Genomic DNA, 12,500 nt, shown 5'->3' with positions numbered 1-12,500 from the left:
CATTAGACCAATATTACTCCAAAAGAAATCAGCTTCTGTGCTTACGGCACATTAAACCTACCACCACCGTAGAGTTGGTTTCTGGTCCTCTGGTGTATACTCTGCCTTCCAATGTCCATGGGATGCTCTGACTTTATTGTCGGCGCATAGAAACAACCGCCGTAACTACTAGAACGAAAGCAGCTCTCAAAATGCAGCCCTTTCACCTAACTGCGGACAAAAAGCTAAAGGTTTTTCCTTAAAATAAGTAGGAATATTATATTAAAAAAAACACACACAGGACACCCCGAAAACGCTATGTCAATATTTTCCCGTAGCTTCTTCCCGTGTTTAAGTACTGTTGTGGCACTCTCCTGTTGCTTGTGCGTCGTTCTCTCTGACGTGTGCCTGTGTACCTACCCTACCCCTGAGTCCCCATGGAGATATCATTAAACAGTAGCCTATTAACCTTGGCTCTTTTTACCAGGGCTAGTAAAACAATGGCCACCCACATCGTCAAAGATCAGGCCAAGATGTGTGTATGAATGTGTGTGTGTGTGTGTGTGTGTGTGTGTGTGTGTGTGTGTGTGTGTTGAGGAGGTAGATAAACACTCCATCTGTACATGCTCAAAGTGGACAGGCGTATTTTTGTGTATTTCTTTTTGCACCAGATGCTAACGCTAAAGGTGTGATGCAAACAAACAGTAGACCGCTACGTTGCGCTAACCCCTTCCTCCTGGAAAAACCACACTGGCGTCGGCTATCTGATTCAGCACAACCAACACAGTGGTCGCCCTGGACACGCATGTCTTTCATCTTGAGAAACAACGCAGAAGTAGGCCAAGAGATTGATTGAACAGTTGGTTTGGTTCATTTGATGCAGGTTTTTAAATCCTCTCTCTCTTTTATCTACTACTCCTGCTGTTGTTCCCTTGCCTCTCAGTTCTTGTTTTACTTCTTCATCCGTCATTGTCTAATTTTAGATACCCCTTGTGTGTGTGTGTGTGTGTGTGTGTGTGTGTGTGTGTGTGTGTGTGTGTGTGTGTGTGTGTGTGTGTGTGTGATGTCCACGTGCCTGTGTGCGTGCGAGTATGTGCGTGTGTGCCTGTGTGCGTGTGTGTGTGTTGGTCCGGCCTGTGATTACAGGCTAGTGCTCCAGAATGTAAACAGGTTGTCAATGGAGGGCCGCCTGGCCCGGCACAGAACAGCATGGCTCCCATTAGACTGATTGGGCTAAATTAAACATCCCTCATGTCCGCGCCACACACACTCATGTGAGAGTCCAACACAATGCAGGGGCTGAGGTATCTCAGCACCTGGGCTTTTTATTCCTCTGATGGGCTTTTTAAAAGTTGATGCAGTGATTATGAAAATAGACTTCATTTCCTAAAGTTAGCATTGGATTCAATTCAAATTCGAATTGAAATGTCATTTTAATTAGAATTGGAATACTAACTGTAATTCCTTATTTAATTTGAAGTTGACTTTACAATAATACAAATTCTACTTGAAAGTCCACCTTCAAGGACCATGATTTGTTTTGCATGTTGAAAGCGTGCTCAATCTAAATGACAGCGGTCGGCCTTTGGAGTACCACAGCAGGAGTCCATTGCTACCCGGTATACGTTTGGATCCTGATTTGATTCATTCGATACTCTCACATAAGACACTCTGAACGCCCGCCATCAGCTGAGTGCTCCTTTCAACTGTGTTTCACCAAAGGCTATATAAAAGTTATATATATAACGTCCCGTCACTCACTCTACCCATACACTTCAACCTATGGTCTCAAAGGGCTTCCCAGGCCCACATTAAACGCGACCGCACAACCCTGAAGAAGAACCCACCCAGAGGTAACCCTTCAGCAGAATGCTGACGTCATTTTGCAGTTTAAAAATATGAGCACAATTCTTCCGTTTTCTTGTCACTGACAATGCACGAGTAATAGTACTCAACGTTCCTCTACCTTTAGGCCAAACAAAATGTAGTCTAACTGTAACCCTAACAAAAAGTCTAGTTCTTTCTAGATACTGAAATAAACCAAGCGTCTGACTTCAGAGCGACTTAAAAATAATAATAATAATAATAATAATAATAATAATAATAATAATAATAATAAATATATATATATATATAGCCTGCCACTCACGTCATAGCGGGACTTCCAGCAGAGATCCCCCCTGACTCTGTCGTGTCATGCTCTTCGCTAGAGAACAGTGGGTTTGCTGAGCCCTCAGCCCTGCTTGTTTGGCTAGCAATTCTCACCCTTGTATTATGTCATCCCGCCGCGGCCCGCACCATAAGGACGGTGTCGTTTACCCTAAACCTCTTCGGGTATCGTTTTCATACAATTACTTCCCCAAGCCAGGGAGAGTGCCTTGTTTTCCCTGTGGACCGGCTCCACCACTGCCCTGGAATAGAACGGGCCTCAGAGCTGTTCCCTCCGAGCACCGTCGCTCATTTGTCTTGGTGTTGCTCCTGCACCGTCGTGCCATACACCTTGTATCCTGGATCCGGGGCAGCAGAAACCTCTGTAGAGTCCTGCTCCCCGATCTATAAACAGCATCCAGGCCTTAAGGAGTCGTTTTAGCCCTTTCTCGGTCAGTTTAATCTATTTGAGGATTATGTATTACTTTCTTGGAATCAACCGTTACAAGCGCTAATTGAATTTTGGTCACAAAATAGATAAATACCCCCCTCCCCCCACCCCTTTTTGAGAACAGAGGATGAAGGTACTCAACAAACTGATTTTTCATTGGGAGGAGAAGCTAAACATCAGGTTATATGTAGATTTTTTGCACATTCGTTGTTTTGCCAAGGGAGATTCTACAAACTCATGATTGATTATAAGGTGATTGTCAGGGCTATGATGGATTAAGTTATTTTTTATTGCAGTGCTCAGCCCCTATATCTATTGGTGTAGGAACAAACATATATAATTAGATTTACAAGGGAACATCTTAAGTATTACTCATTGCTTAATATTAAATAAAATAGGGGGGACTCTTCCTTTGAAGTCCAGTTTGTGGTTTGTTTAACTTGGCTACTCTGGGGGATGGGGGTAGGAGAAGTAATATAGGCGGTATTTTTCATTTTTCAAATGCTCGAGTTTCCAGATAGAGACGGGTGGATTTTGTTTCAGCCCTACAGAAGCCGTTGAATGAAGGAAATAAACAAAGTACCTTAAGACAAATCGCCCTTTTCTTTCCCCCCTATATGTTTCTATTCATCACGACGTATACACAACGTACACAATGATAAACACAACATACACAATGACCACATCAGAGCAGAACAGCCAAACACAAGAGCCTTTTGATGCCTGAGTTTATCTGTAACAGTTTTGTGGTTCCGTCTCCACTTAGCTGTTTGAACCTTTGAGGGGAGGAGGACAAACAGGGAGGGAGGGGGGAGGGGCGGCGATCCCGGGCTGGGAGGATCCTGTTTGGAACAAGGTGGATGTGGAAGGAAACGAGTTGTCAGATAATTAACATGGCCTCGTGGTTTTCCATATGGTAGCCATCGCCGTGGTCTATTTCTCTTTCTTTCGCTCTCGGAAGCAAGATTTCTCTCTCTCTCTCTCTCTCTCTCTCTCTCTCTCTCTCTCTCTCTCTCTCTCTCTGTCTCTCTCTCTCTCTCTCTCTCTCTCCGACATGGTCGCTCTACCAACTTCAGTGCATAATGTCTTGTTTACCTTGGTGTAATCACCAGATTTAGCCGCGCTTGTTACAAAGCAAACAGAAAAAATGTCCCCTGGAGGCAAGTCCCATAAAATCAAAAGGATGTGCAGACATGGCAATATCATGAGACAGTATTAGTAATATATAAAGTATGATTTCGCCGGACTTGTATGGAACATATGGAGCGGGTTTCCAGCACATTCTCTCACGGACTGTTAGTCATGTTTTTATTAACGGCAGTTATGTCCCTCTCTCTCTCTCTGCCGTCTAGGAGCCTGATGCCCCGTACGCTGGAGGGCCAGATCACGATGGAGAAGACCCCCAGCTACTTCATCACCAAGGAGGCCCCGCGCCGCCTCTTCTCCATGAGCCGCCACACCAAGCTCATCGTGGTGGTCCGGGACCCCGTGACCCGCGCCGTGTCCGACTACACCCAGACGCTCACCAAGTCCCCGGGCCTGCCCTCCTTCCAGAGCCTGGCCTTCCGCAACGCCTCCTCCACCATCGACACGGCCTGGAGCGCCGTGCGCATCGGCATCTACGCCAAGCACCTGGAGAACTGGCTGCGCTACTTCCCGCTGCCGCGCTTCCTGTTTGTGAGCGGCGAGCGGCTGGTGATGGACCCGGCGGGGGAGATGGGCCGCGTGCAGGACTTCCTGGGGCTGAAGCGCGTGGTGACGGACAAGCACTTCTACTTCAACCAGACCAAGGGTTTCCCCTGCCTGAAGAAGCCGGAGGGCAGCAGCCGGCCCCGGTGCCTGGGGAAGTCCAAGGGCCGGCCCCACCCCCGCATCCCGGCCGAGGTGCTAAGGCGACTCAGGGACTTCTACCGGCCCTTCAACCTCAAGTTCTACCAGATGACGGGGCACGATTTCGGCTGGGACTGAGCCGACCGAACGGAGGCTCTCCAGCGCCGAGGCTCTTAGAAAGGAAACGCTCGGCGGAGCTTTGTCGGCAAGACAACCTAACAAACTGATTCAAAACAAAACTGATAATGTAGCTTCGCTCGGCTACCGAAGCTCTTACCGTGGTTCCCTTTCAGTTGGTTAAAGCTGTGTACCAAAGTTTCAACCCTGTAGAAAGAGAGTTTTACCAAATATTGAGGCTCCTTTGTATGAACCTTGGACAGTTTTAGGCCTCCCCTCGGACCGTTCTGTCTTGCAGGTATAGCTGTGTTTTGGCCAGCAGCCTGAACCAAAGCTCAGGGGAAATGCTGGCCATAACTCTGCGGTCGGACGTTTCTCCTGTTGTCGTTTTCTTTTTTTTTTGTTAACAAAGCATGACTTTAGAGCCAAAGATATATTGAATATTTTTGTATCACGAGTCCTTGGTCCACTGAGTCAAAAAAGACGTGTAGTTAAGATGTGATTTACTGGAGTTATTTTGAACGAACGGAGTAGTGCAGCTTTTCCATAGTGTGTAAAAGGTGGCTTTTAACAGAGATACCTATTGGTTGTTCAGGTTGACAGAACTTAACTAGTGTAAGAAGAAGGGATTTCATTCAAAATGTTTATGTGTAAGAAGCCACACGCACGCACACACACAATTGCACGCACATACACATCATACAATTATCTTGTGGTTTTGGTGATGTGGCCGATTTTTATTCAGCAATCATACTGGTCTACTTCCATTTTTGCACTAAATTTCAATCACAATACAATGTTGGCCTTATTAATAATGCATGATTTATAAATAATTCATAAAATAATAACATAGAATAAAAACAAGGTACAAGTTTTAGAGAGCCACACTTTCCAATAAATCATCTGGTTTTGAATTAGCATGTAGTCCTTAATTTGACATGGCGCTTTACCTAACACGAAAACTTTTGTCAAATTCAGCACGGTTGCAATGTGTGTGGATTCAGTTATAGTTCCTCTTTTTATTCAGCGTGAATAATCTTTTAATATCTACTTCCTGGTAAAATAAAACTTTTATCTTTTTAAAATAAAACGGTACAATAATTCCAAACATGACTTGTTATGCGCTGTAAAATTGCTATAATTTATGTCCAATCTAATGCTCTTCTTTTTTACCCTATGTGTTCAACAACATAAGCTTATTTTGTACCACTGTACATTTCTTAAAGCCTAATTTATAATAAATGTACAAAATATGGTGGAAATGTTTTCACTGATGGTTTTGTATTTGGATATTCTGCAATTCTGAATAAAGCTTATATTCTGAAAGGAAATAATAATATTTTTCATATTTAATCTTTTTACTTCATGACAATCTATGGATTTGCTCACATTGACCAAAACACAAAAAAGACTACGGAACTCAATATCTGCCTTAAAGGGATATGCTGAGACCTCTGTATACTGGCATTTACCTGTCTTATCGTGTTTCAGAATAGGTATTTGATTCCAAATTCATCATTGTTCATGCAGAAGGGGAGTTAACTGGGATAGCGTGTGCTTTCCGTTAGCTCCCATTGACGTTAAAATAAAACAAACAGACGATTTGGCACTATTTTTGACACTGATAATTATGCTACCTGACCTTTAGGCTACCTTACCCTCCGCCTAGACCACCCAGCCTGAAGCCGCCGATAACATTATTGTGCCAGCGGCGCATTACAGGTAACCTGAATAGCTGCGCCGAAAATAGTGCAAAATTATCCAATGTATTTGTAGATAAACTACAATGTTGTTGTCTAAGTGGAACTCGTTTTGAATCAGCAACTTTTCACCTCACATGAACATGTGCGGTGAACATTAACTATGCTGCCGTTAGTCAGATTTGCCGTGATCAAATGCTAACACAGCAAATTCCCTTCTGGGTGCACATTGATGAACTTGAAATGAAATAACTCATCAGAATCTGGGTAAGATAAATTCACAGATATCTCGGCGTATCCCTTAATTCAACAGTAGTCCTGTTGATGGATGTATATGTATTTAAATTATATACGAATGCAAGCAGCTTCAAGGTAGCTATGAAGAACGTAACTTACTATGAAGAAAGGCTTTAATAACATCCTCCAGTCTCCAGCCCTCTGGGGCTAAAGTTGACGTTAAGGCACAGAGGAAGCTTTTCTGATGTGTAAGTAATTAATTGCCCCGGGCGGTGATTGGAGACCTGTTAGGGGCAATTTTGGACCTCTCTGCTCCCCACCCTTGACCTGTGAGCCTGGTCGCCATAAACTGCTGACCGTCGCCAGCACCATTGTTGGCTAATGGAGCCTCAATGCACTGGGACTTAGTTAGAAGAGTAGATTTTGGTACACATACAGGCAACGGTATGCACTCTATGTTGATTTCCCACAGGCACAAACAAACAGACACAGGAACGATATCGAAACCCACATTGAAATACACTTCATTACAGTGAACTGAATCCCTGTCTTGCACACACAAACATGTCCACACACATACACACACACACACACACACACACACACACACACACACACACACACAAACAGACGCACTTCCACTTGCCACAGACTTACATGTCCACACACACAAACACACACACGCATACCCGAACACAAATACACACATGCAATCAAACAGACACAGACACATACACATTTCCGCTTGCCACAGACTTACACGTCCACACCGCACACACACACACTGCTCAACACACACACACACACATACACACATACACACATATACACACACACACACACACATCCACATCGACAAACCTGGACACATAAACAACTAACCCTTTAATCCATTAATATTGCCCCCTCCCCCGCCCAGAGGGACCCCCGCCGAAGGAGAGGATGGTCCGGGATCAATACCTGCCTGTTTATGGTTTATCAGTGACAGTGATGTGTGTCTCCAACGGCCCGTGTTCGGCCTGTCGTTGTGATTTAACCCCCAAGGGTGTGTGTGTGTGTGTGTGTGTGTGTGTGTGTGTGTGTGTGTGTGTGTGTGTGTGTGTGTGTGTGTGTGTGTGTGTGTGTGTGTGTGTGTGTGTGTGTGTGTGTGTGTGTGTGTGTGTGTGTGGAGAGGACCGGGTGGGTCGGTCCGAGCAGGGGGCTGCCATCACACATTTGTGAAATATTATTTAACATGTGATTTATCCCGTGTAGGCTACACGTGTAATCGATAGGTGCTTCGCCACAACCTCCCCCGCGTGGCGCACGCTCGCATCAGGCTCTGACACGACGGGGATTTTACAGTGTTTGTTTGCCAGAGGGCGATCCCAGCGCTCTGTTGATCTCCCAGCACGCCGCGTACATCTTTCCTTTTTATGTCGCCGTTAAACTTCTTCTTATGTCATTTGATTACAAGTCGCTGATGGTGTCGGCTGCTGTGTTATAGTGGGCAAACTCATTCCCCCGGAGGTTTTAACCGTAATGGTATGAAAATAAAGAGCAGGGGCAAATTGAAAAGCGGCGTGTTTATTTAGTTGACGCAGCCAGCGACCACGTCTGCTGTAGAACGTTTTAATAAAGACACAAATCGTGCAATGAAGCGTCTTTTGCGGTCTAATGTTGAAGCTTTATAGAGGGATACGTTACATCTCATAGTATTGATTTCTTTAGGTAGACATTTTCAAGGTTGCCTTTTATTTATGTCAATGTAATTATACGGCTATCGTAAACAGAAAAGGCCTTTAGGCAAGGAATATTGGTTTCGTCTGCAAAATGACTATGATTGAGATTCAAATATGAGGGTAATCTAAGAGCAGAAAATCAAAAGACATTTAAATAAAACATAGTGGGAAAGAAAATCATAATATAGTTTGGAGGCATGGACAAAAAAAATCAAAACGAACAAATTGATCCGGGATAATCCATTTTATTTTTGATGTCTGAATACAAACAACCCTTTCAATTACCATGGATAATTACAAGGTAGAGTACACAAATTTAGCAGTCACGGACTCAACTTTCCACAAGGTTCCCTCCGGTATTTGCGGGTGAGTATTGTTTTACTATTGTCCCTGAACTGCCCTCGGAGGAACCACCCTAATCCCCCACAATCCCCTTCAAGGATGAGGAGCTTGTGAAGGGAACTGCTCAGCTGTGCATTTCCTGTGATTTTCCAATGGTGAAAAGTTCTCTATGAGGCTTTTCCCCCCATTATCTCTTCCCCGCCCTCCCCCACCCCGGCCCCTACCGCAGACCCCTCGGACCTGGAACGTGGGCTTTATCTTTTGTCGTCCGGTTGCTGAAAATCAGTGATGCCCAGAGAGGTATGGACATGCAAACAAGTGGTTTCAGATGCAGGGCTATTAAACAGGCCCGGTCCTATAAGGCCTAATGTCTGGATGTTTCTTTGCGTCGATCATGCTTCCAGACACCCATATCAATGTCTATTTTTTTTACTAATTTTTGAAGGTCTTATCCTTCTAGCGCTGCGGGAAGGACTGGGCCTTAATGGTACGCGCTCTACCCGGTGAACCACCAGAGCGCCCCTTATCAATGCCTTCTTGACAGGATCCAAGAAAAGTGTCAAACCCATGGATTATCAGGCCTCATTGGGGAGGCTGATTTAAAGTGACTGGTGACCCTTGCTAAATAGGTCTAGTCTACTCTTGAAGAGCAGAGACAAAAGGGTACCTCAGGCCTAGCTCCCTTTCTGCCAGGCGGCCTTTGGGGAGGCAGCTTGTGGGGAGTCAGCCGCGGAACAGCTGGGAAGAGGAACAGGAAGCAGGTGATTGGGACAGAGTTCAGCATCATAGCTCACAGTGATGCGTCCATCCCCATCACGGCAGCCACGGTCCACACTGAAGCACATTTTAACCTACTATTACTTATTATGTGTCATTATTTGACAATAGTGTTATTATGTGCATGGAATCACATGGGTGACGCTGGAATCAGTATGAAAAGTCTTTCATTTTGATTGTCTTATTAATGAGAAGTATTCAATTATGTATTCAGTCGGTACAGGAGTCCATCTCAAATGTTTTTCATAGGACTGTGCGTCTCCTTATCCGGTACATGCTCTGAAATGTGTGTGTCTTTTATGTGTATTATTTGTCTCCCAACCGTCACAGGGGTTTGGAAGTCAGGGACGCCCTTCGCTACAGAAGCATCAGCACTGACTCATTTCCCTAACGACTGCATGATTTAGTGACTCTGACAAATTCCTTCCTCCTCTTCTGAACCGACTGGGACCAACTGTGGTCCTCCATAAACTGCTCTCTACTGTAGGGGTCAGGAGCAGCGAGGGCCAAACCACCAGGGGCCAGAGTTCAAATTCCACCAGCAGGGTCACGCTTGGAAGAGGTCATTTGACCCCTTGGGCACAGCAGGTTATTCCCAGACTGATGATGTGTATTGGCGATTTGGTCATTTGTTATTATTTTAGATTTTCGTAATGGTCCATTTGGGATGTGAATGATGTGGCAAAATTGGTAATTATAGAGCAAAATGGTGTCCGGGCCCCATCCCTCGCTGTGTTGACGTGGTTGCTATATGTATAAGGCCTTGTGGTTGGCTGGACACATGAATATGTAGAGAAAGATCGATGGAATTCATGCATTGATGGAAAACAATTAAAAGATCAACAGCACAACAAAATGCCATTACAAAATTTATTAATTGACGATTTAGTTAATTAACTGACCAGTGCAGAAATAGTTGATGTTTCTATCCTGGTTCTGTTGCTGGTCTTGTGGGTTGCTGGTCATTTGATACAGTATTCATCTGTTGACCTCTGACCCCTGTGGAGCAAGGAGGAATGGGGGGGTCAGGAAGAAATAGAGAGAGTGACAGTCATACCTGACAATCTCTCTCTATCTCTCTCCCTCTCTCTCTCTCTCTCTCTCTCTCTCTCCCTCTCTCTCTCTCTCTCTCTCTCTCTCTCTCTCTCTCGCTCTCTCTCTGTTGCTGAACACTCTTCATTACCTTATCTGAGTCTGTCCTCACTGAGGAAATGACCTAGCTTTCTTTTCCTTTTATAGTGTGTAATATAACTAGGGTAATTTTTAGCAAGCATATCTCAGCTTATGAACCACAGTTTACATGTTTTTTTTCGCATTTGCCAATGCCAAACAAGCAAAAATGCTCAAAGAAAAGCAATTTAGCCTTACCCAAAGACGAAATTAGACATTAAACTGAGCTCAAAGCACTGGGCAAATTTAACTAGACAAGACAATTTGGGGAATCTTTCATGCGCTTCAGTGGCTAACATAAAAATGACTGTGATCATCAGGATTGAAGATAGGGCCATCAAAGAAAACGAACCTCAGTCCCACAAACTCGCTTCCTTCCTCATAACCAGAGTCTCTCTGAATTAACTCCAAATCATAGAGCTGTCTCTTGATAGCTTTAATATGAGGGCTTGGCTGCCGTAGTGACAAGCCGGTCTCTAATTACGAGAGAAACCGTCGGTGCGTTGCGCTACGACAGCTGCATTTCTGCACACCCCCAGAAAAAAGACGCTCCGCGCTAGATTAGCGTTTCCTTTCTAATTAGACGATCAAATACGAAGGGGAACATGTGTCCATAGTGTAATTACAAATCACGGGGAAGGAAACTCCAGTTCCTGTGTTCCTCTCTCCTCTTGCTGTTTCCCTGAGCCCGTTTGAAAGACGAAAGAAAGAAAAAGTGTGTGTGATGCTGGCTGTGCTTAATGAATAGAAGGATTCCCTCACCATATGTTCCACAGTCAGGGCCAGGTTTTAATGCTGTTTATAAGCTAACATTTTGTTTTAGATCATGTTCTGGGCAGTTTCACAAAATGTTTTTCTATGTGTGCGTCTCGGATGAAAATACGAAGGAAGGAGTTTTAAGGAATAGCAGTGGAAGAGACCGGATAAAGAGATTAAAGAAGCTTGGTTAATTAAGGATGAGAGGTTTGTTTTTAAAAGGGGCAGAAGGCAGGGCAGGAAAAAGAAGACTGTGTGTGTGTGTGTGTGTGTGTGTGTGTGTGTGTGTGTGTGTGTGTGTGTGTGTGTCTGTGTGTGTGTGTGTGTGTGTGTGTTAGAGAGTCGGTCACCTCAGCAGACTGTGTGCCCTCAGCAAGGGTCATTAACACTTAATGAAGCTGACCCTGCCGTGGATAGCTATGGATGACCTTTGACCTCTAAAGTGCATATTAAAGATCTTTTTTTAGTGGCTCTCTCATGCTCAGGGACGTCCCAATGTTTAAAGAGACACTTTGTGCCCCGCAGGGAATAGATACTGTTATTATTGTTGATAATTTGAATCACCTATAGTACAGCAATTACTGGTGATCATACAAATCACCAATAGTACAGCTATTACCACTGATCATACAAATCACAAAAAGTACATTTATTACTGGTGATCATACAAATCACAAATAGTACATTTATTACTGGTGATAATACAGATCACCAATAGTACAGTTATTTCTTGTGATCACCTGTGATTCAGCCTTGGGACAGCTGTAATAGGTAAATCAAAATGTTGGTTTCTTTCCATTATAGATAACACACAATACAATACAATACACAAATATTAAATGATAGACTTTAGAGGCACAATGCACATTACACACACACACGCACACACACACACACACACACTGACCACTCCTCATCGTAAACCAATTACAGTACAGAAGAGAGGGCCTCACACAGATTCACATACATGCACGCACGCACACACGCACACACACACACACACACACACACACACACACACATACACACACACACACACACACACACACACACACACTGGTTTTAAAATGCATTGTGTTATTGATTATGGTTTTACGTTTTGCATTGTCTGAGTGACATGGATTTTTATCAATGTTGTTTGATTATTATGAGTGGAGAAACAAACAGTATGATTGTGAAACACACACACACACACACGCACACACACACACACGCACACACACAAACGCATACATACCAACACACAACTCCCTCCACACACATACTCCTATA

The 12,500-nt window shown here is 44.2% G+C and overlaps 1 protein-coding gene across 1 annotated transcript in view; it reads left to right on the top strand.

The window, feature by feature from the left end:
* The window catches only part of LOC307090313 (heparan sulfate glucosamine 3-O-sulfotransferase 6), a 17,775-nt gene extending 12,028 nt beyond the window's left edge, over positions 1-5,747 (top strand). The window contains exon 2 of the mRNA XM_079756897.1: positions 3,931-5,747. Within this exon, the coding sequence (XP_079613023.1) occupies positions 3,931-4,546 (616 nt within the window). The 3' untranslated portion in view covers positions 4,547-5,747. The remainder of the gene's footprint in view (positions 1-3,930) is intronic.
* Positions 5,748-12,500: the final 6,753 nt, after the last annotated feature.

Source organism: Pollachius pollachius (assembly GCF_949987615.1).
Source record: "Pollachius pollachius genome assembly, chromosome: 19".
Lineage (NCBI taxonomy): Eukaryota > Metazoa > Chordata > Actinopteri > Gadiformes > Gadidae > Pollachius > Pollachius pollachius.
Note: the sequence above shows the minus strand (reverse complement) of the source record. Positions and strands in the feature narration are given on the sequence as shown.